Source organism: Daucus carota, chromosome 2 (genome assembly GCF_001625215.2).
Source record: "Daucus carota subsp. sativus chromosome 2, DH1 v3.0, whole genome shotgun sequence".
NCBI lineage: Eukaryota > Viridiplantae > Streptophyta > Magnoliopsida > Apiales > Apiaceae > Daucus > Daucus carota.
This window is the reverse complement of record NC_030382.2, coordinates 36,706,283-36,725,569: the sequence shown is the minus strand read 5'-3', so window position 1 is coordinate 36,725,569 and position 19,287 is coordinate 36,706,283. Positions and strand designations below refer to the sequence as shown.

Below are 19,287 nucleotides of genomic sequence, written 5' to 3'. Positions count from 1 at the left end.
AATTTTGTAAAAATTAAAACTGCGGACCACCTACGCCAAACCTGTAATGAATGAGTTTTAATACACACAGACACAGTTACACAGGTTTATTATCTGTTCATGCATTTCATGTTCATCTTCTAGAACCGAACATGGAGAAGAGTATTTTATATATGCATGCTTCATGCTATGCGCAGTACTTCTCGACTCCTGTGGGCTGTGGACCTGTGGCATGATTGTTTACCCATAAGAACTGGTTTTTACTTGTGCAAAATTTCTGGAGATTTTTGTTTTCTATGACAATCAATAATCATTATTAATAAGATCAGACCTAATTGAAACTTATCATCAAAGTAGTAAAATACGACTTTAAAATATAAATTCAATATATTTCTATAATTTTTTAAAATACAACTTAATATTAATTTACTTATTATATAAAAATTAATTTTGTGGTTAAATATATTCTCGAGGATAATAATTTATTTGTTTATAAATGTTATATTTTTCATTATTTCACTCCCAATTTATATATTTATAACTAAAATTAACATATCTACAATATATGCAAATCATATATAGCCATAGAATCAAATTCCGATGATTTCTGATATGTACACATTTAGTCGAGAAGTAATCTTGAATACATTTGAAAATAAAATGGGAATGTATCTTACAGTTATAGAATATTATATATACGTTTACAGAGAGGTCGCAAAGAAGTAACAAAGAAAGTACGATGAAAATCATCGATTTGAATTTTAAGTAGTTGAATTAAAAGTTACTGATTATGTGCGTGTATATTGGGTGAGAATTTTGGGTTTGAAATATGAATAGGCATGAAGCCGATCGATCGACCAGTCTTCATATATTGAAAAGATTCTTAGTGATATTGGTGTACTAATGTATCTTGCCAATTGTACACGTCCAAACATTGCTTTTTCAGTTAACCTTTTGGCAAGACATAGTTCTGTCCAACTCGAAGACATTGGATTGGCGTGATATTTAGATATCTTCGAGGAACAATAGATATAGGTTTGTTTTATTCTAAAGACTCAAAAATTGAATTAGTTGGTTATGCAGATGTTGGATATCGGTATGATCTCCACAAAGGTAGATCTCAAACAGGTTATGTATTCACATATGGTGATACCGCAATATCTTGGCGATCTACAATGCAGACTCTTGCAGCAACTTTTTCAAATAATGCTGAATTATTCGCACTACATGAAACTAGCTGGGAATGCGTGTGGCTATAGTCTTTGGTCCATCATATTTGAGAATCATGTGGTCTTTCAATTAATAAAGGAACCCCTATTGTTCTTTACAAAAATAATGAAGCATGTATCGCTTAGACTAGAGAAGGCTACATTAAAGGAGATCAGACAAAGCACATTGATACAAAACTCTTCTTCACTCACGAACTTCAGCAGAGGGGAGATATTAATGTTTGTCTAATTCGCTCATGTGAAAATCCAGCAAATTTGTTTACGAAAGCACTTCCAACATCTTCTTTCGAGAAGTTGGTACACAAGATTGGAATGCGCAAACTTCGGGACATCTTGTAGTTATGTTAAAATGAGGGGGAAACATTATCTTAAACTATGTACAACACATGTACTCTTTTCTTCACTAGGGTTTTTCCCACCGTGTTTTTCCAAATAAAGTTTTAATGAGGGATGATGTAAATACGTGTCATCCAAGGGGGAGTGTTATGTATAATGTGTGGATGACTCTTGTGTTTCTCAACCTTTTGTGTCATCTCATTATTAGTCAACCTTTGACTCTCCATTTTCTTGTAACATACATTCTACTAGCCTATAAAAGGCTTGCTTGTACCTTGGTTATGGACATAGAAATAAGATGATCTCCTTCCTTATTAGTTAAACTCTCTCTCAAAGTCTTTTCTCTTTTTTTGAAAGCTTAATCTCCATTAAAACATCGAAAAATCCGACAAGAGTGTCTCCAACAAACAAGATGGAGGAGACGAGAAATCTAAGAAGCCATTAAGCATACAGGGAATTTTGGCCATTTGATGAGCCACCCTGTTAGCCTGCTTTCTAACAAAACTTAAAAACAAAACAAACCACTACGACTAGATATAAGAGCCTGACCATGAAGAATCAAATTGCCCAGCTCAAGAAAATTGTTGTTCTCTCCTTTCAAGGCTTGCACACAGAGCTGCGAGTCAGACTCGATCATCACTGAAGAAGCTTGAACATGACTAATCCAGGCGATAGCTTCAAAGATCCCTACCAGCTCTGCCTCTACTACTGGGACACAGCCTGCAAACTTCATGACTCTGCCTGCCAAGAACTGTCCATGGTTATTGCGAAGCACCATTCCAACTGCAAAGTGGTTTTGTCCTTCTGTCACTGCAGCATCAACATTTACTTTTAAGGTACCATGACTTGGGGGATTCCACTTTATGACTGGATTAGAAGAAGGAGGACAATGATCTGTGCCTGTCAGAGGCTTTCTGTTCGCCTTTCTCCAGTCCTCCACTTGATTTTTGCTCCATCTCATGGCTACTGCCGGTGGCAAATCTTTGTTCTAAAAAATCTTCTTGTTGCGAGCAAACCATATACCCCATAGCATTATTGCGATTCTTATCAAAATCTCCTGGTTTGGTTCAGAACTCAACTTATCAAGAAGCCAGCCATCAGCAAACTCAACATCCCACATGCTGTATGAGAGTCCCATAAACTGCCAGCATTCTCGAGCAAAGTTGCACTCAAAGAACAGATGAATAAGGTGTTCGATGTCACCAGTACACATAGAGCAGCTGATAGGAACAGTAATACCTCTACTCCTGATAAGCTTTCTGATAGGAATATTATTACGACAAAAGCGCCAAAGAAAAATTCTTACCTTATGAGGCACTTCCAAAGACCAGATTCTTTTCCACCCTGTTGATTCTTGCACTGCAGTTACATGAACATTGCTTGTATGCCACTGTTGATATCCAGATTTAACCGTGTATTGCCCATTAGACGTATGGGACCAGGCAATCCTGTCTTTAATACACATAGATGGTTTCCGGGTACAAATTATAGCATTAGCATCCGATTCACTGAAATGCAACCTGACCTTTTCCTCATCCCACATTCTCGTGTCTGCCAGAAAGAAATCACAAACTCTCGCGGAATCGTTTACAGCCGTATTCTCTTGATGTACTCGAAAGTCTCGAGCACCTCTCAGCCATCTGTCAGACTTTATGGAAATTGTCTGACCATCACCTAGCACCCAACGCAGACCATTCTTCATAGATTCTTTCGCTTCCCATAGACCTGACCATATATAACTTGAACCTCCTAATCTAGTAGCTTGAAGAAGGTGACAATGCGGATAGTATCGTGCCTTAAGAACACGGGCCACTAGGGAATTTGGGTTGTTAATAAGGTTCTAGCACTGCTTTCCCAGCAATGCCATATTAAAACCCTGAAGATCTCTAAAACCAAGGCCTCCCTTTTTCTTGGACATGCTGATTTTATCCCACGCACACCACCGAATCCTTTTGCCTGCAGCTCCATCGGAATTCCACCAGAACGCGTTCATCAGCCTTTCAATCTCTTGACATAGAGTTTTAAGGACCATAAAACATGGCATTGTGTAAGCTGGAATAGTCTGAAGGACGTTTCTGATCATAATCGTTTTACCCGCTCGAGAAAGAAGCTTTGAGGTCAATGTTTGAATCCTCTGAAATATCTTGTCTTTCAAGTATCTGAATACAGTTTTTTTCGACCTCCCTATTAACGACGGTAATCCAAGGTACTTGCTGCTCCCTACATCATTATTTACTCCCAGGGTATTTTTAATCTCTATCTGCTTATCCCTCCTGACGTTCGCACTGAAGAAGATTCCAGACTTTTGGAAGTTTACTGCTTGACCAGAGAAACGAGCATAAGAACTCAGAATATTTGGATGGCCATGGTTTCTGCTGTTGTAGCTTTGAAAAACAGAAAATTATCGTCAGCGAAATGGAGATGGGTAATAGATGGAGCTGAGCTACAAACCTTGCACCCAGAAATAGAGCCCTCAACTGCTGCTTTCTTAATCGAGAGAGAGAGGCCTTCTACACACAGCAAGAAGAGATAGGGTGACAACAGGTCTCCTTGACGAAGTCCACGCTTCGGAAATATAGGCCCTATCTCAGACCCTTAAAAAGAGATGGAATAGGATACCGAAGTTACACATAGCATCAACCATCGAACCCACTTTTATGCTAAGCCCATTCTAACCATACTGCTACGGAGATACTGCCAACTGACCCTGTCATAAGCTTTAGAAATATCAAGTTTAAGGGCCCCCTCCCCCTCAGTCCCTCCACTTTTACGTTTCATATAGTGTATTTATATATTTATAAAATAATATATAAGATCATATATATTTAGAATTATGGTTTGGGGTATATTTATAATATAATTTAATAAATAAAATGACGAGAATTGTTTGAAATTACAAATATATCATTTATATTTATAATATATATTTGATATTTATATTATATTTAACATGAATCTTATTTTATATTTTTACTATCATATAATTTAATCAACTACACACACATTAATTACAAAATCTGTATAATAAAATGAAGAAATCTTTCTAAAACTAAAATCCCGTATAATACGAAATTCCAAAAATAAACGCGTGCCCCCTAAATACTGCAATAACATCAGCTGGTAACTCACGGAAACCTCTTGAGAAGGGCAATGATCCGCTGCATGCCAGCCCTCCCTATCTCTCATTCACTCTCCACGTGGCAACATATAAATAAGCAATTTGATCTTATTACATAATGATTCTGACTTGGCAGCATCTTATTAAAGGTACACATATATTATCATACACCTGCACCACACCCAAGCGTTTGAAGACAAAGGAATACTATTATTTAAAAAGAGTAAACACGAAAATATAGTAATTAATTTTGAAATAATAAAAATGGGAAAGAAATTAAATACACACTCATATACATAGTCATACATATTGTCTGTCTATGTGTGTTGTCTTTAATTCTTTCATGTCTGTGTAGTGAGCCTGAGAAGAAGAAACATATATACTGTTACAGAGAGAGAGAGAGAGAGAAGGAAAGAGAGAGAGAGAGGGGGCAGAGAGATGGGTTGTTTCCCTTGTCTTGGAGGTTCGAATAAACAATCAAAGAAAAAGATTAACAGCAGCAACAATCAAAACAATGATCAAGCAGATTCTGCTGCAGGTTTATCTTTTTTACTTGAAGTTTATGTTTTTTTCCCCAAGAAAATTATGAATTGTGCTTAATGTGTGTATCAGTTTGTGTAAGCACCGAAGCAAGTGGGCCTTTTCTTGATTTCTTGAATTTTTGTTGGTGTGTAAATTTTGTGAAGCTTAGAATCAATGGTTGATGGGTTTTTTAATTTTCTTGAATTGGGTTTTTTATGATGATTGTAGTTCTTTTTTGAGAATTATTTCTTGGTATTTTGAAATTTGTGGTTCTTGATTTTTAAGGTTAGTGGAAGGGTTTGTTATAGATGATGATGGTGATGATGTTGATTATGTGTGTGTGTGTGTGTGTATCTTGAGGGTATTGAATTGTGTTCAAGAATTGTGATGCTAAGTGTGAGCTATATGATTATGGAGATTTGGAAATGGTTATACTTGGGAAAACATTTGATGGAAACTGTTAGTGCCCTTTTATGTGTTTAAGTATCTGATAGTTTGATTGAGTTTGTAGGACCCTTGTTCGAATGATACTTTTTGGGTACCGTTATTCAAACGATATGGCTTTATTGCTTACTTGGCATTTTAAATATAATGATTAAGTTTGTTCAGCCATTTGGAATTTAGTTGAATTTATCTTTCTTGTTAGTTATTGATATGATTTTGTGGTGCTCATATTACTGTAGATTATCTTCTTGCACTTTATAGTGTTGTAATTAGTTTAAGCGTACACCCATGTGCATGTGCAAAATCCATCACTGTTTTACGAATTCAGTTTCTGTTCTCATGTTATGTTTTATCATCTTGCATGATTTTAGATACATTGGAAACTACTCTGAATGATGATGTGAAGAATGAAGAGTCCAAGAAGGCTGTTGACCAATCTGTAGCAGTTCAGCAGGACACAAACTATAAGGTTGATAGAGATGTTCGAATGGATGCGATTAAGGCAACATCATTTACCTTTAAAGAATTGCAGTATGCCACAGAGAATTTTAAGCCGGATAACTTTCTTGGCGAGGGTGGATTTGGCAAAGTCTTCAAAGGAATATTAAAGGATACTGCCCAGGTCAGTTGAATCTGGCTGAGTTTTTAATGTCACTCTTACCTTGGATAAAAAGCAGTAAATACATGTGTCCTTGTTTCTCCTGCCAAAAATATCAAGGGTTTCTCTTTCTGTTTTCTATGTTGGAGAGAAATATCTGTTTGACTGTAGTGACAAATACCTGCTTTTTGTCAAAAAATTTCTTGGCAGGTTGTAGCCATCAAGCAACTAGATCGCAATGGAGGGCAAGGCATCAGGGAATTCGTTGTTGAAGTGATGACTCTAGGTTCAGTTGATCACCCCAATCTTGTGAAGCTAATTGGTTTTTGTGCTGAGGGTGATCAAAGGTTGTTGGTTTACGAGTTCATGCCCTTGGGTTCTTTGGATGATCATTTGCATGGTATTAATATATATCCAATTCTAGTTTTACTTTACAACTTCCTGGTGCCATAATACTAAATCTGTGATTAGTTGATTTTTCCCAGTTCCCCATATGTGGGACAAAAATTTACGTGCTTACTAACTGTTTACTTGTCTCTTCATTTTTTACATCGATTTGTTTAATTTTCGTAGGTCCTGTCTCTTCAGTTTTTACATTGATTTGTTTAATTTTCATAGGTCCTAGGCGGAGGCCTATTGATTGGAATACAAGAATGAAAATAGCTGCTGGTGCAGCATGCGGATTAGAATATCTACATGATAAGATGAATCCTCCAGTAATTTATCGTGATTTGAAAAGCTCTAATATTCTGCTTGGCGAGGATTATTACCCTAAGCTATCTGATTTTGGCTTGGCAAAAGTGGGACCTACAGGAGACGATACCCATGTCTCCACCAGAGTGATGGGGACTTATGGCTACTGTGCACCAGATTATGCAATGACTGGCCAGTTGACCTTTAAATCAGATATATATAGCTTTGGTGTCCTTCTTTTGGAGATCATTACGGGGCGAAAAGCAATTGATTTTTCAAAACGTTCCAGAGACCAAAATCTTGTTGCATGGGTAATTTCTACTATTTTCTTTTCTTACTGGTGGAAGTATATAATTTTTATTGTTTTACATGAGCTTCAGATAAAATTAAACATGTTGTCTTAGTTCTACTATTTGCATCAGGTGTAGTTGTCTCTGATTTTTGATCCAAGTGCCTTCACATTAGCACAGTAAATAAAGGTGTCAAATGATTGATATTAATACACTATATCAAAAAATATTCTGTAATTGTTAGAACAGTCGTGCCATATGGATTTTCCACCTAGGTTGCTATATATTTCAGTTGGGAATTTAAAGTAGCTGTATTAGTTGAACAGCCTCAATTGATTATAGAAGGGGACCCATTTAATAGTATCTAGAGCTTTTAGGCAAATTATTGTTTGGTGTTGCCATCAGTTTTAACATTTATGTGTAACATAATAGTATAATCATTTTTGGATTGATAAATTATGCTTTTCACAAATTGCACTGAAGAGTGAAGACCTATCTCTTATTGATTGTTACAGCCTTTATAAAGTCATCCCAGTATTGATTATCATGTTTATCAATGCAAATTATAATTGAACTCTTACTTCTTATTTTAGTAAGTATTAAAGTTAATCTATATTTTCCAGCACAGCACTTATTGTATATTTGTTTATAATATAAGCAAAACCCTGTGCTGTGTAACGTGTACGTTAATAATTTATTTTATTCTGCACAGTATATAGATTTTATTCGACAAATTTGATAAGTACTTAACAGGGCAACCTTGGGTTTTCAGTGTATGGAATACACTAACTTTTGAAAATCTTGTAGGCACGACCTTTATTTAGGGATCGGAAGAAATTTTACCAGATGGTAGACCCTGTTCTCCAAGGCCAATATCCAGTAAAAGGGTTATATCAAGCTCTTTCAGTTGCTGCAATGTGTGTACAGGAGGAACCTTCACTGCGGCCCCTTGTAGCTGATGTCGTAAAGGCTTTGGATTACCTTGCTTCACAAACATATGATCCTCAAACTCAACGGGTTCAGAACTCTGGCAGGCCCACGCCATCTCATAGACCTGATGTGAATGACAATGAACAGAATGTTAGTTGAGTTGGAGACAACATGATGGTGGATCAATTAGGACTAGTAATTGAGTACATACAGGTACTTTTTCCTGGTTAACAATTCTGGAACACATTATGATGGCAGCTGCTCTAATATGGACCATAGTAATCTCGATTTCTGCCTCTCTTGCTCCTGCTTTTCCTTGTAAATTTGAGGGATGACTATCTGCTGGGAAAATTGTTAGTTTATACATTAGTTTCAGCAATCTGGAGAAATGGACTCCAGTTTTTCAATTTTGAAAATTTAGAGGATAAACGATACTTGCATACATCAGTTACAATTTAGTTTAAAAGCCTTGGCACTGTCTCCTTTCCTTTATGGTGTTCACTTTAATCTGTGTTACTGTGTTTTAGTATGCACTTTGTCGAGGTGACGAAGAAATGTCAGTGGAGCACTGGATGGAACTCTTAATGTAAGTGTAAAAGTGCACAACACCTGATAAACTTGAAACTTCCTTTCATTAGTAGGGGCACAAATACCACATACAAGTCTTCTGCATTCTATCATTGGTACCATTCAACCCGGGATAAATTTGAGTGCATCGATCCTAAGCCTTTGTTCTCAAAAATTTGGAATCTTAAATTTTATGCACAATAATCACAGTCTTCGATTAGTTGAGAATTTCGGTTAGTTTGGCCTATACATAACGAATGAAGCTGGCGGTATAAAGACCCAAATACTCTTTATCTAAATGATTCGAGATGTTACAGATCTGATATGATGAATGTAGCTGAATAGATATAGATATTTTGTGGCCAAATGCTGAACAAATAATTCATTTCGTCTGCTTGCTCTTCTCCCCAGTGCTCGCTTAATTCCACATGGCACTGTCCTTGCACAAGTTCTCTAGTCTAGTCACTATAGCAACATCGATATTTATCCATGATCTATTTTACGGGGCCGTTTGGGTTATTTTAAAAGAAGTGACTTCTTACTTAAATTAGAGAAGTGAAGTAGAAGTAATAAGTAAATAAGTTAATAAAGTGTTTGGAAAAAAATAAGGTATATGTCACGGGAGTTTCCGCTGGCATGCCTATAGACATGTATTTACGAAAAGGCATGCCATATTTCGTTAAATATATAGTAAAAACGTCCGCTATATCTGCAAACTTGGTTCTTGAGTCAGAAACAGATTCGAGTTCAGATCAAATTTAAACAATTTTCGACCTAGCAAGTTAAACTGAGATTACAACCACAAGAAGAACACATTATACTATCGAGGGTCGTTTGGTTTGAGATGTGGTACAGGGTCGGAATCAGGGAGATAGATGGTTTAGGATTAACATTGTTGTCATAAAAGGAAAAAACAGGATGAACATGAAAACCGGCAAGTGGACATCAAGAAATAGACCTGAATTAATTGTTGAAAGTAACCTATCGAACTTTTGCAGTTTTTACTCCAGCAGTCCAGCTACTTAAACAACTTGAATGCAAACATGATTGTACAACTCATGATGCATAATCAAAACTAAAACTTATCCACCTAGACATCTTGTGGAGACACGCAGACAAGAGGAGCAATGTTTGCAAAAGAAAAGGATGGGCTGCAGAGACTGGAGTCACATGCATGGATTTTCTGCTTAATTTCAATCTATCTCTATGCTAATCTAGTGTTTGCATTGTTTTGAGTTTAGTTACTTGGCAGCCCATTCTTCCAGATAATTTTCACTCTCAGTTTGTGATCAAGTGTTGGATCGGTGGATTTGGAAGTGAATAGGCCAAGTAGGCCAGATTTTGACATTATTATTACTCTGGGACAATTTTTGCATGTGTATGATTGGATTTATGGAACCTGGGAATTGGTGCAGATGCAGCTAGCTAGGCTGCCATGTGAATTGTTGGGGTAGAGGCATGGGAGGCCAGACCTTTTCGGCAATTATTCTCTGATATATACTGTATATATATAAGTCATCTCCTTCCCTTCACTATCATATCCTCACAAACTGTCTTAGATGTATCTCTCTCGCCCACATATAATTTAGAAGGGATATAAATAAGATTTTTCTGGCCCTCTCACTGTCACTTACAGTTGAACTCTTCCCATAGAGAACTGCAGGCTATAAGGAAGTTGATCAGCAAGTTAAGTTAGCTTCACTTAGGTACCTGCCATACATCTCTCTCTCTCTCTCTCTCTCTCTCTCTCTCTCTCCCCCTCCCTCCCTCCCTCTCTCTATCTCCCCCCCTCTCCCTCCCTCCCTCCCCCCCCCCCCTCTCTCTCTCTCTCCCCCTCCCTCCCCCCTCTCTCCCTCTCTCCCTCTCCCCCTCCGAATTTTTTTGATAACTTGTTTTGTTTACTTAACGAATATTATGTTTTGTAACTTGTTAATTAGTATCATAATTTGTCTATAATCATATGTGAATGCTTAGATTATCCCGGCAGGATTACTCAGCTAACTGGCATGCTGATCAGTATTAATCCTGTAATCCATCCTGAGTAATAGTAATAGCTAGTACCACTATTTGCTTCATACCAATAATTGTGACCATGATGTTGTCAAAAAGAAAAAATAATTGTGACATGCATGCATATCTAGGCATACAGCATACAACAAATATAGGGCCTACATGTCTCTCTATATATCTGCTTTCATAAATGAACTGCCCACACATTTATGATCATATCATATCTGTGTCTTTGCATGTCTTTTGTTCATTTGCCAAGTCCCCCGTGATCTCAGCTTCTTATCACCATATCCACTTAACTTATATATCCCCATACAAACTCAAATATACGCTTACTTGAATCAATACTAATTAGTGTTAACACTGCAGTAAAGAGATGGAACAGAAGAAACCAAATCAAGCACCAACTTCTCGAGACTCAAGAGGCTCACTAGAAGTATTCAACCCATCAACTTACAGCAATCCGGCCACTAGAGCAAGCAGGCCCATTCCCCACCCACTGTCCATCCCTGCCACTCCAGAGCTTCCACCGCCGCAATCAGTTGCCAAATTTGATGACCAGTCTGTCAGTACCTCATGGATGGCTCTCCCTACGCCGCCAGCTAAACAATCCCTTGCAACTATTATCAATGATGGCAAGAAGTCTCCTGCGGTGGGTAATGCTGGGGGAGAAGTGGGGGCTGCAGCACAAAGGGCAGCAGAGTGGGGATTGGTCTTGAAGACTGATGAAGAGACTGGTAAGCTGCAGGGAGTTAAAGTCAGAAACTCGGGTGGTGACACTGGTTCTGTAGGGGCGGCTGGTACTTCTAGGAGGACCTCGGGTAATTCCATGCGCGACTCTGATGATCTATCAGATGATGGAGGTACCTATGCCAATATTAATTACTTAATTATATGAATTTATGCTGTACTAGGAATCTAGGATCCCCTCTTTGTTTTTGCAACAAGAGGTAAGATGATCAGAGTCTTAACTCTGTCCTGAATTGACTTAATTTATGTAAAGGTAATAGAGGGAACATACCAAGAGTGTCAGAGGACTTGAAGAATGCCTTGTCAACATTTCAACAGACTTTCGTGGTGTCGGATGCAACAAAACCTGATTTTCCAATCCTCTATGCCAGCGCTGGTTTCTTTAAAATGACTGGTTACACTGCCAAAGAAGTTATTGGTAGAAATTGGTATGCAATTTTTTTCAGCTCCTTTCTGCAATACCTTGCTGCTAAAAAAGATTAATCGACTGCTCACTGACATTCCTAGCAGTTTAGTCTAGTGTAAACCCATCTACTTAAATTCTGTTTGTTACTGAATTACTGGTTGTTGTGCATTCAGCCGATTCATGCAGGGTGCAGATACTAATGCAGAAGACGTGGGGAAAATAAGGGAAGCTTTGCAGGAGGGGAAGAGTTACTGCGGAAGGCTACTGAATTACAAGAAAGATGGAACTCCGTTTTGGAACCTTCTCACTATTTCCCCCATCAAGGATGAAGATGGCAATACCCTCAAATTCATCGGGTCTGTTCTCTTTCATATAATCACATGTTACTTCAAAAATCAACACTCCTCAATCATTTTTTTCCATTTGCAAAAAGAGAAGAAGATATTCTTACAATCAACATAAGTATATAAGTAATATGTTCTTGTTTTCTTCATAACATGACAAATGAATGCATGTATCATAGGACCCAAGCATCTGTCAAATTAAACCCTAACTACTCCAACACTCATCACTATCCAGATATTTAATATTAGGAAACTCAAAGTGGATATATATAAATATGGGTGAACATTGGATCTATTGTACTAGTGTTTGCAACTGTTTTTGTTTTATTTTGTTTTGGAAATTAAAATTTGAAAGAACATACACATCAGTTAGAAGTAGTATTCTTTTATTAACAAATTAAGACCTCAATTTGAGTGATAATTGGTGCCATTTTTGGATTTCGCCTTATAATAGAGTTGTGTGCAGATGGCTGTGAGTCTGTCATCACTGAAAGAGTGAAACTAAATCATATAATTCGCTATTCTTTGAAAATTAAGTTTACCAAAAAATTGATTTAAATTACATGCATAATTTGTCGTTTCAGAATGCAAGTGGAGGTGAGCAAGCATACAGAGGGCGCCAAGGAGAACAGCCTTCGTCCTAATGGACTTCCTGAATCTTTGATTCGATATGATGGTACATATTGTAGTAGTATATCCCTTTGCATCATGAAATTGCTACTCCAAAATGGCTGAATATAATCATGCAGCTAGGCAGAAAGAAATGGCAACAAGTTCAGTGACTGAGCTGTTGCAAGCGGTGAAGAGGCCACGGGCACTGAGCGAATCCACTAACATACGTCCAGTGATTACAAGAAAATCTGCACCAGGCAGCGATCAGGAGCGACTGGATGCCCTTGGGAAGCGAACCACTGAAAACATGGCGCCAATTCATCCCTCAAGGAGAAACTCTCATACTGGTGTCAGAACTACAATGCAGCAAATCAATGAAGTCCCAGACAAGAAAATCAAGAAAACCACACGTCGTTCTTTCATGGGGTACATTTACCATAGTTACAGAATTTCAATTATGCATGCATGCACTCTCCCCTAACTCCTTTTGTGTCCCACTAATTAGAACAATAGTGGATCTGCGGTCCACCTCTGGATGTATTCATGATAGTGTACCAGTACTAACAAAGGCTTGGTGTCTATATGAAATACTGCAGGATAATAAAGAAGAACAGAGCTAGTACCGATGAGTTTGGTACTGGTGGATTTGAGGAGGACAGTGACGATGATGATTATCGTCCAGAGAGTTTGGATAACAAAGCACGAAAGAAAGAAATGAGAAAGGGTATTGATCTTGCCACCACCCTTGAACGTATTGAGAAAAATTTTGTCATCACTGATCCTAGGCTTCCTGACAACCCCATTGTAAGTCCTTTCTTTCAATTTTCAGCTGTCTAATATTTTTTCAAATTCCTGTGACATTTTTGATTATTTTTATAAACATTACTGTAATGTAGATGATACTAATCTGTCAAAAAAAAACAGATTTTCGCATCTGATAGCTTCTTGGAGTTGACAGAGTACAGTCGTGAAGAAATCTTGGGGAGAAACTGCAGGTGAGGACTGAAACACAGTTACTGATCAACTGTGTGTGACTAATACCAAGAATGTTCGATGGTTTGGTTTTGAATTTATCACAGTCCACTAAATTGCAGAGGATCATAAGTTTGAGCATCACTGTAATTTTTTTTTTATATCAATGGTAGTTAAATAGTAATTGGTTGTTGAATTATTGTTATAGGTTTCTTCAGGGACCAGAAACTGATCCAGCCACTGTGAGAAAAATCAGGGATGCAATTGATAACCATAAGGATGTTACTGTTCAACTTATTAACTATACTAAAACTGGTAGGTTTAATTTTGTACTTAATTTGAACTTCTGCTTGTACATTCCCTGGATTTCATATTATATGTGTGTGTGATTGGTCTTTTCTGTGGTTCATCTTAGTCATTATTTTTTCATTTTGCTATTACTTAGGCAAGAAATTCTGGAATTTGTTTCATCTGCAGCCTATGCGTGACCAAAAGGTACAAAACCACCAATGTCAGGCTGAAAATGTTTGTCGCATATACAAATTAATATGACAATTGCTTTCTGCACAGGGAGAGGTTCAGTATTTCATTGGGGTACAACTAGATGGAAGTAAACATGTTGAGCCACTTCAGAACAGTATTCCTGAGGCTACTGTGAAAGAGAATATTAACCTGGTAGAAATTCTAACTAGAGCAAGCTTACTATGTTCTTTTCTCTTTTGTAATAATGGTTTTTCTTGATCATTGTCACAATGTTCATTCTAATTTATATATAGGTAAAAGAAACTGCCGAAAATGTTGACGAAGCAGTGAGAGAGCTCCCGGATGCTAATTCTGTAAGCACTGTCCTGCATAAAAAATTTGAAATTAATTTTCCTAGTTTAGATTTGTGACACCACTTTGCTTAATCAACCTCAGACGCCAGAAGATTTATGGAAAAATCATTCCAAGGTGGTTCAGCCAAAGCCTCATAGAAAGGACAGTGCGTCATGGCAAGCTATTCAAAAGGTAATCAACGGTTAGATGTAATATTAGCCACCTTTGGCGGTGGAAAGGACCCTTTATATACATCATGATTTTCATACTAGTTTCTTTATTCATAATACGTTTGATTGACTTTTAGATAAATCATGATGCTAAATTTTCTGTCAATATTTCATCGCCCTCTTGGACAATATTATTCAGATCCTCAATAGCGGTGAACAGCTAGGCTTAAAGCATTTCAAGCCAGTAAAGCCATTAGGGTCTGGAGATACCGGCAGGTTGGACTTACCTTCTGCGTTATCAATTTTCCGTATATTTCATTTTTTCTCTGCAAGCATTGATATAATTTTGTTGACATGCATTGCAGTGTGCATTTGGTGGAACTGTGTGATAGTGGTGAATACTTCGCGATGAAAGCAATGGACAAAGGAATTATGCTCAATCGGAACAAGGTATTTAATGTCAACTGTGGCGCCTAATTTTGTATTCTTAAAAAGGTAATTTTAGGTAACTGTAGCTGCAGACTAAAAGTCCTGTTTTTATCATCTTCCTCAGGTCCATAGAGCTTGTGCAGAAAGAGAGATATTGGATATGCTAGATCACCCTTTCCTTCCTGCATTATATGCTTCATTTCAGGTTGGAAACAATATTAGTCAATATAAACTCAGCACTGGAGTGCCTATAATAAGTAAATATTTATATAAACTAAGAAGTCCCTGTCACAGTCTCAAACTTCATCTCGGTTATATATTATTTGAATTTTTCACTCTGTGTACTTCAGATTAAGGGAAAAAAAAATTACTTTGGCCGGCGTTCTAGATGCTAACAACTAGCACACTACTCCCTGCCATTCAATTCATGTAGCTTTAATTATTTCGTTTCCTAAACATTTTGCAGACTAGTACACATATTTGTTTGATTACTGATTATTGCCCCGGAGGTGAGCTATTTGTACTTTTGGACAGACAACCAACTAAGGTCATCAGTGAAGATGCTGTAAGGTAGTATACAAACAGGCATATATAAGGTCGCCTCTGAGTTTTCAATACAATATCAAGATTTCATGTTTGTTAATCTTCTTTCACTACTTCTGCTCTGTAATTTGTTCATCCAACTATACTAATTTTGCATAAACTTCAACTTTTAATCAGGTTCTTCGCAGCTGAAGTTGTTGTAGCATTGGAGTACCTTCACTGTCAAGGTAAACCATATGTCCATCGTGTTTTCTACCTTTTCTGTTTGAAAAATTTACTGGACATTGTAAATTTGTAATTGTACTACAAGCATATCCAAACTTAAAAAAACATCTCATAAGAGTGCGCAGTATATTCTCATTGGATCTCCATGTAAGATTTTCACTAGACGAAATTAGAACCTGTTATTTAGTCTAACATGCATATGTGCAACCGTTTCCTTTTATATTCGACTCTTGACTGATAATTCTGACACCTAATTGCTGCACATTTGTCTTGACACAGGTATTATTTACAGGGATTTAAAGCCTGAAAATATTTTGATCCAAAGCAGTGGTCATGTGGCTTTAACAGATTTTGATTTGTCCTGCTTAACATCCTGCAAGCCACAGGTATATCCGCTCTTATAATTTTACAAAAATATATATTATATCATCATAGGGGACAAAGTTCATGGCACCGAAATACTATTACTGAGAGGATTTCCGGACTCCTTTTTTTTTTTTTAAAATGCAGCTTCTGATTCCAGATATAAACAATAAAAGTAAGCATAAAAAAGGTCCAATTTTTATGGCGGAGCCAATGAGAGCATCAAACTCTTTCGTCGGAACAGAAGAGTACATAGCTCCTGTTAGTTTATTCTAAATCCCTCTTTTCTAGTTTGCACTTCAAATTTACTCTCAGTGACTTGATCTCTGCATCAAACGATTTCTGTAATGAAAGTAAAATAGCTTCTGCGGTTATAATCTATATATCTTCTTTGACACTGTTTCCTGATATGCAGGAAATCATATCAGGTGCAGGCCATACTAGTGCAGTGGACTGGTGGGCTCTTGGTAATTAAATTCGACTTTTAAGAGAACATGTTATGAATTTGTATAAGTTTTATTCTAGAAGTATTATAAATCTGGCTAAACTTGAATTTACTGATCTTTCTCATTTTTCTTTAGGAATCCTTTTGTATGAAATGTTGTATGGATATACACCATTTAGGGGAAAGACAAGGCAAAGGACATTTGCCAACATCCTGCATAAGGATCTTAAGTTTCCAGGAAGTAAAGCGGTGAGTTTAAACTAAATATAATCATCCGTTAAAACAGTGAAAGAAAGATATTTCCTGTTTTAAACATAAGTACTGAATGAATGTGATGCATATGTAAATAGAGGTTAGAATTTTTCTTGTTTTCTTAATAATCCACTTTATTACAATGCTTCATCACTTGAAAATTTCAATATTAATTAGCAAAAAGAAAAATAATTCAATATTGATTTTTTGAATGTAGGTGAGTCTCTCAGCAAAGCAGCTCATTTATCGATTGTTACATAGAGATCCGAAGAATAGATTGGGATCTCGTGAAGGTGCTAATGAAATCAAACAGCATCCATTCTTCCGGGGGATCAACTGGGCTCTAGTCCGTTGTGAGGTAAAACAGTAGGCAGAGTAGAACAAAATCTATGTTACACTCTAATGCTAATCGGTGAATATAATGTTAATCTAGTAATGACTAACATTTGCATCATCTTTCAGAATCCTCCAAAGCTTGATGCTCCTCTCTTTGGAACAGAAGATGAAAACGAAGTTACAGAAGTCGACCCCGGGCTACAAGATTTACAGACAAATGTGTTCTAAAATACTTCTCCAGAGTCATGCGTGTTTCTTGCAAGTTCATCATCTGCTTCTTTCCGAAGAGATCAAATTTTATCTATGTTTCATATTCATATATTCCTTTAAAGCTGGCCTTTCCCTAAACAATTTCAAGAAGTTGGATGCTCTTAATCTTTTTTGCCTTTTGTGTTGTGTAATCATGTATCCTGTCCTATAAATAGGAAAGGAACAAAACATGTTGTTTATTTGTTCATTATTTGATATTTTTTAAGTTCAAAATAAATTGATTTTTTTCAGCTTTGTCTCTCTTGATCTTATGGATATATACGCTGCTCATTTTATTCTTTCCAGTTTCTTGACATCTGAAACGGACTCTTGTTGAAAATATGATAAGACCAAAATAGTAATCGACTTCGTGGAACTGAAGTACTGCATAGCTCTGCTAGGAATATATCTATGAAGGAGTCGAGGTGAATGAGACACATTAATCAGAGGTAGCTTGATGTACATCGCAGCAAGTGAAGTTGGTAGTGAGATTGATTGTTGCTCTGTAGTCAGAGTCCGAAATTGCATTGACAAGCTGCCTACAGGTTTCTCAGCTATTTGAAAGGAACCACAACCATAGGAGTTCTGTACTCAAGTGTTTTCATCAAAGAGCCTGTTTTCCATTCTGACTTTAAAGCTGCATGTTTGTATAATAAGTCAGAAGTCGCCTAGAAACTGACATAAAGCCATAAGTTGGTTTGAGGTATCTTTTTCAGTGATTAAATTTTTTGAACTTTTTTTGATAAAAAATTAGCCACAAGTCATAAGTTACCCGTAAATCACTTTTAATTTATTATTATATTCTGAATACCCCATAAGTCATTAATAAGTCAAAATTTAAGTCATAAGTCATAAGCTCACCCGAATGGGCTCAAAGAGCAAGTGGCCTTTACGGACAATGATTATGAAGTAGATTTGAAAGAGAGAAGAAATAAGCACATTTGTGTACGTACTTATGGGTCCGGGTCCCTGACATACGTATGTTAGTAGCATACGTTCATCACAAAAAAAGCACCGGACAGATTAATCTCAAGTTTTTCATGGGGGTGCCATAGTATTATTCATCGGAGAATTAACTCATCCCAGGCTTTTTCATGTTCCGGACCTGCCTTCAGAAACCGAGCAACTGTTGCTTATTTATTGAAGAAAAAAGATCCGTGCAACTGTTGTTTATTTATTGAAGAAAAAAACCAATTGTAACTTCAACCTCTGGCTAAACCTACCACATTGCGGCAGCTGTAGCCTATATAGATGAGAGGGATTTTAAGAAACGGGTTTGTTATAGCAAGTACAATGGAGAGGGACATTACTGCATCAAATTAGCAATATGCACTTCGTTTAACCAGCTCAACAGACTCAACGTGCACAGTGCAGTGAAGATGGGACTATGTTTTACTTTCAGTTGGTAATCTTAAAACCAATGAACATGCTGAGGTCAGTGGATCCGGTACAGGTCAATTATTAGTTTGATAAATTGTTAAGCTTAGACAAATTTCAGATTAACTGCCAGAGCATCCCAGGAGCTTCCTTCCTAGTCGGCTCTTAAATATAATATATAATATATAATATAATATATTGACATTTAGGAAGTTGGAATACATTTAAAAGTTTTAAGTCCAACAATACTCTTTATACTTTTTTTTATTTTGTATTTTATTA

General features: G+C 36.9%; 2 protein-coding genes across 3 annotated transcripts; both read left to right on the top strand.

Moving 5' to 3' along the window:
- The first annotated feature begins 4,977 nt into the window (after positions 1–4,977).
- On the top strand, positions 4,978–8,432 carry LOC108208866 (probable serine/threonine-protein kinase PBL7). Its single transcript, XM_017379445.2, has 5 exons — positions 4,978–5,200; positions 6,000–6,250; positions 6,437–6,626; positions 6,845–7,230; positions 8,017–8,432. The coding sequence occupies exons 1-5, from the start codon at positions 5,101–5,103 to the stop codon at positions 8,296–8,298; spliced, it is 1,209 nt and encodes a 402-aa protein (XP_017234934.2). The 5' UTR covers positions 4,978–5,100; the 3' UTR covers positions 8,299–8,432.
- Positions 8,433–10,154: 1,722 nt separating this feature from the next.
- LOC108208865 (phototropin-1) lies at positions 10,155–17,879 on the top strand. 2 transcript variants are annotated; one of them, XM_017379443.2, is made up of 24 exons: positions 10,155–10,412; positions 11,086–11,579; positions 11,720–11,894; positions 12,046–12,228; positions 12,801–12,892; positions 12,966–13,254; positions 13,425–13,632; positions 13,753–13,823; positions 14,009–14,115; positions 14,246–14,295; positions 14,371–14,475; positions 14,577–14,636; positions 14,719–14,808; positions 14,986–15,062; positions 15,152–15,236; positions 15,340–15,420; positions 15,682–15,785; positions 15,936–15,985; positions 16,263–16,369; positions 16,494–16,607; positions 16,762–16,813; positions 16,928–17,040; positions 17,261–17,401; positions 17,506–17,879. In XM_017379443.2, exons 2-24 carry the CDS (start codon positions 11,093–11,095, stop codon positions 17,605–17,607), a joined length of 2,943 nt encoding a protein of 980 aa, XP_017234932.1. In that variant the 5' UTR covers positions 10,155–10,412; positions 11,086–11,092; the 3' UTR covers positions 17,608–17,879. The 2 variants fall into 2 exon arrangements, with proteins under 2 accessions (XP_017234932.1, XP_017234933.1); XM_017379444.2 differs by lacking the exon at positions 10,155–10,412 and having other exon boundaries at positions 10,948–11,579.
- The last annotated feature ends 1,408 nt before the right edge of the window (positions 17,880–19,287 follow it).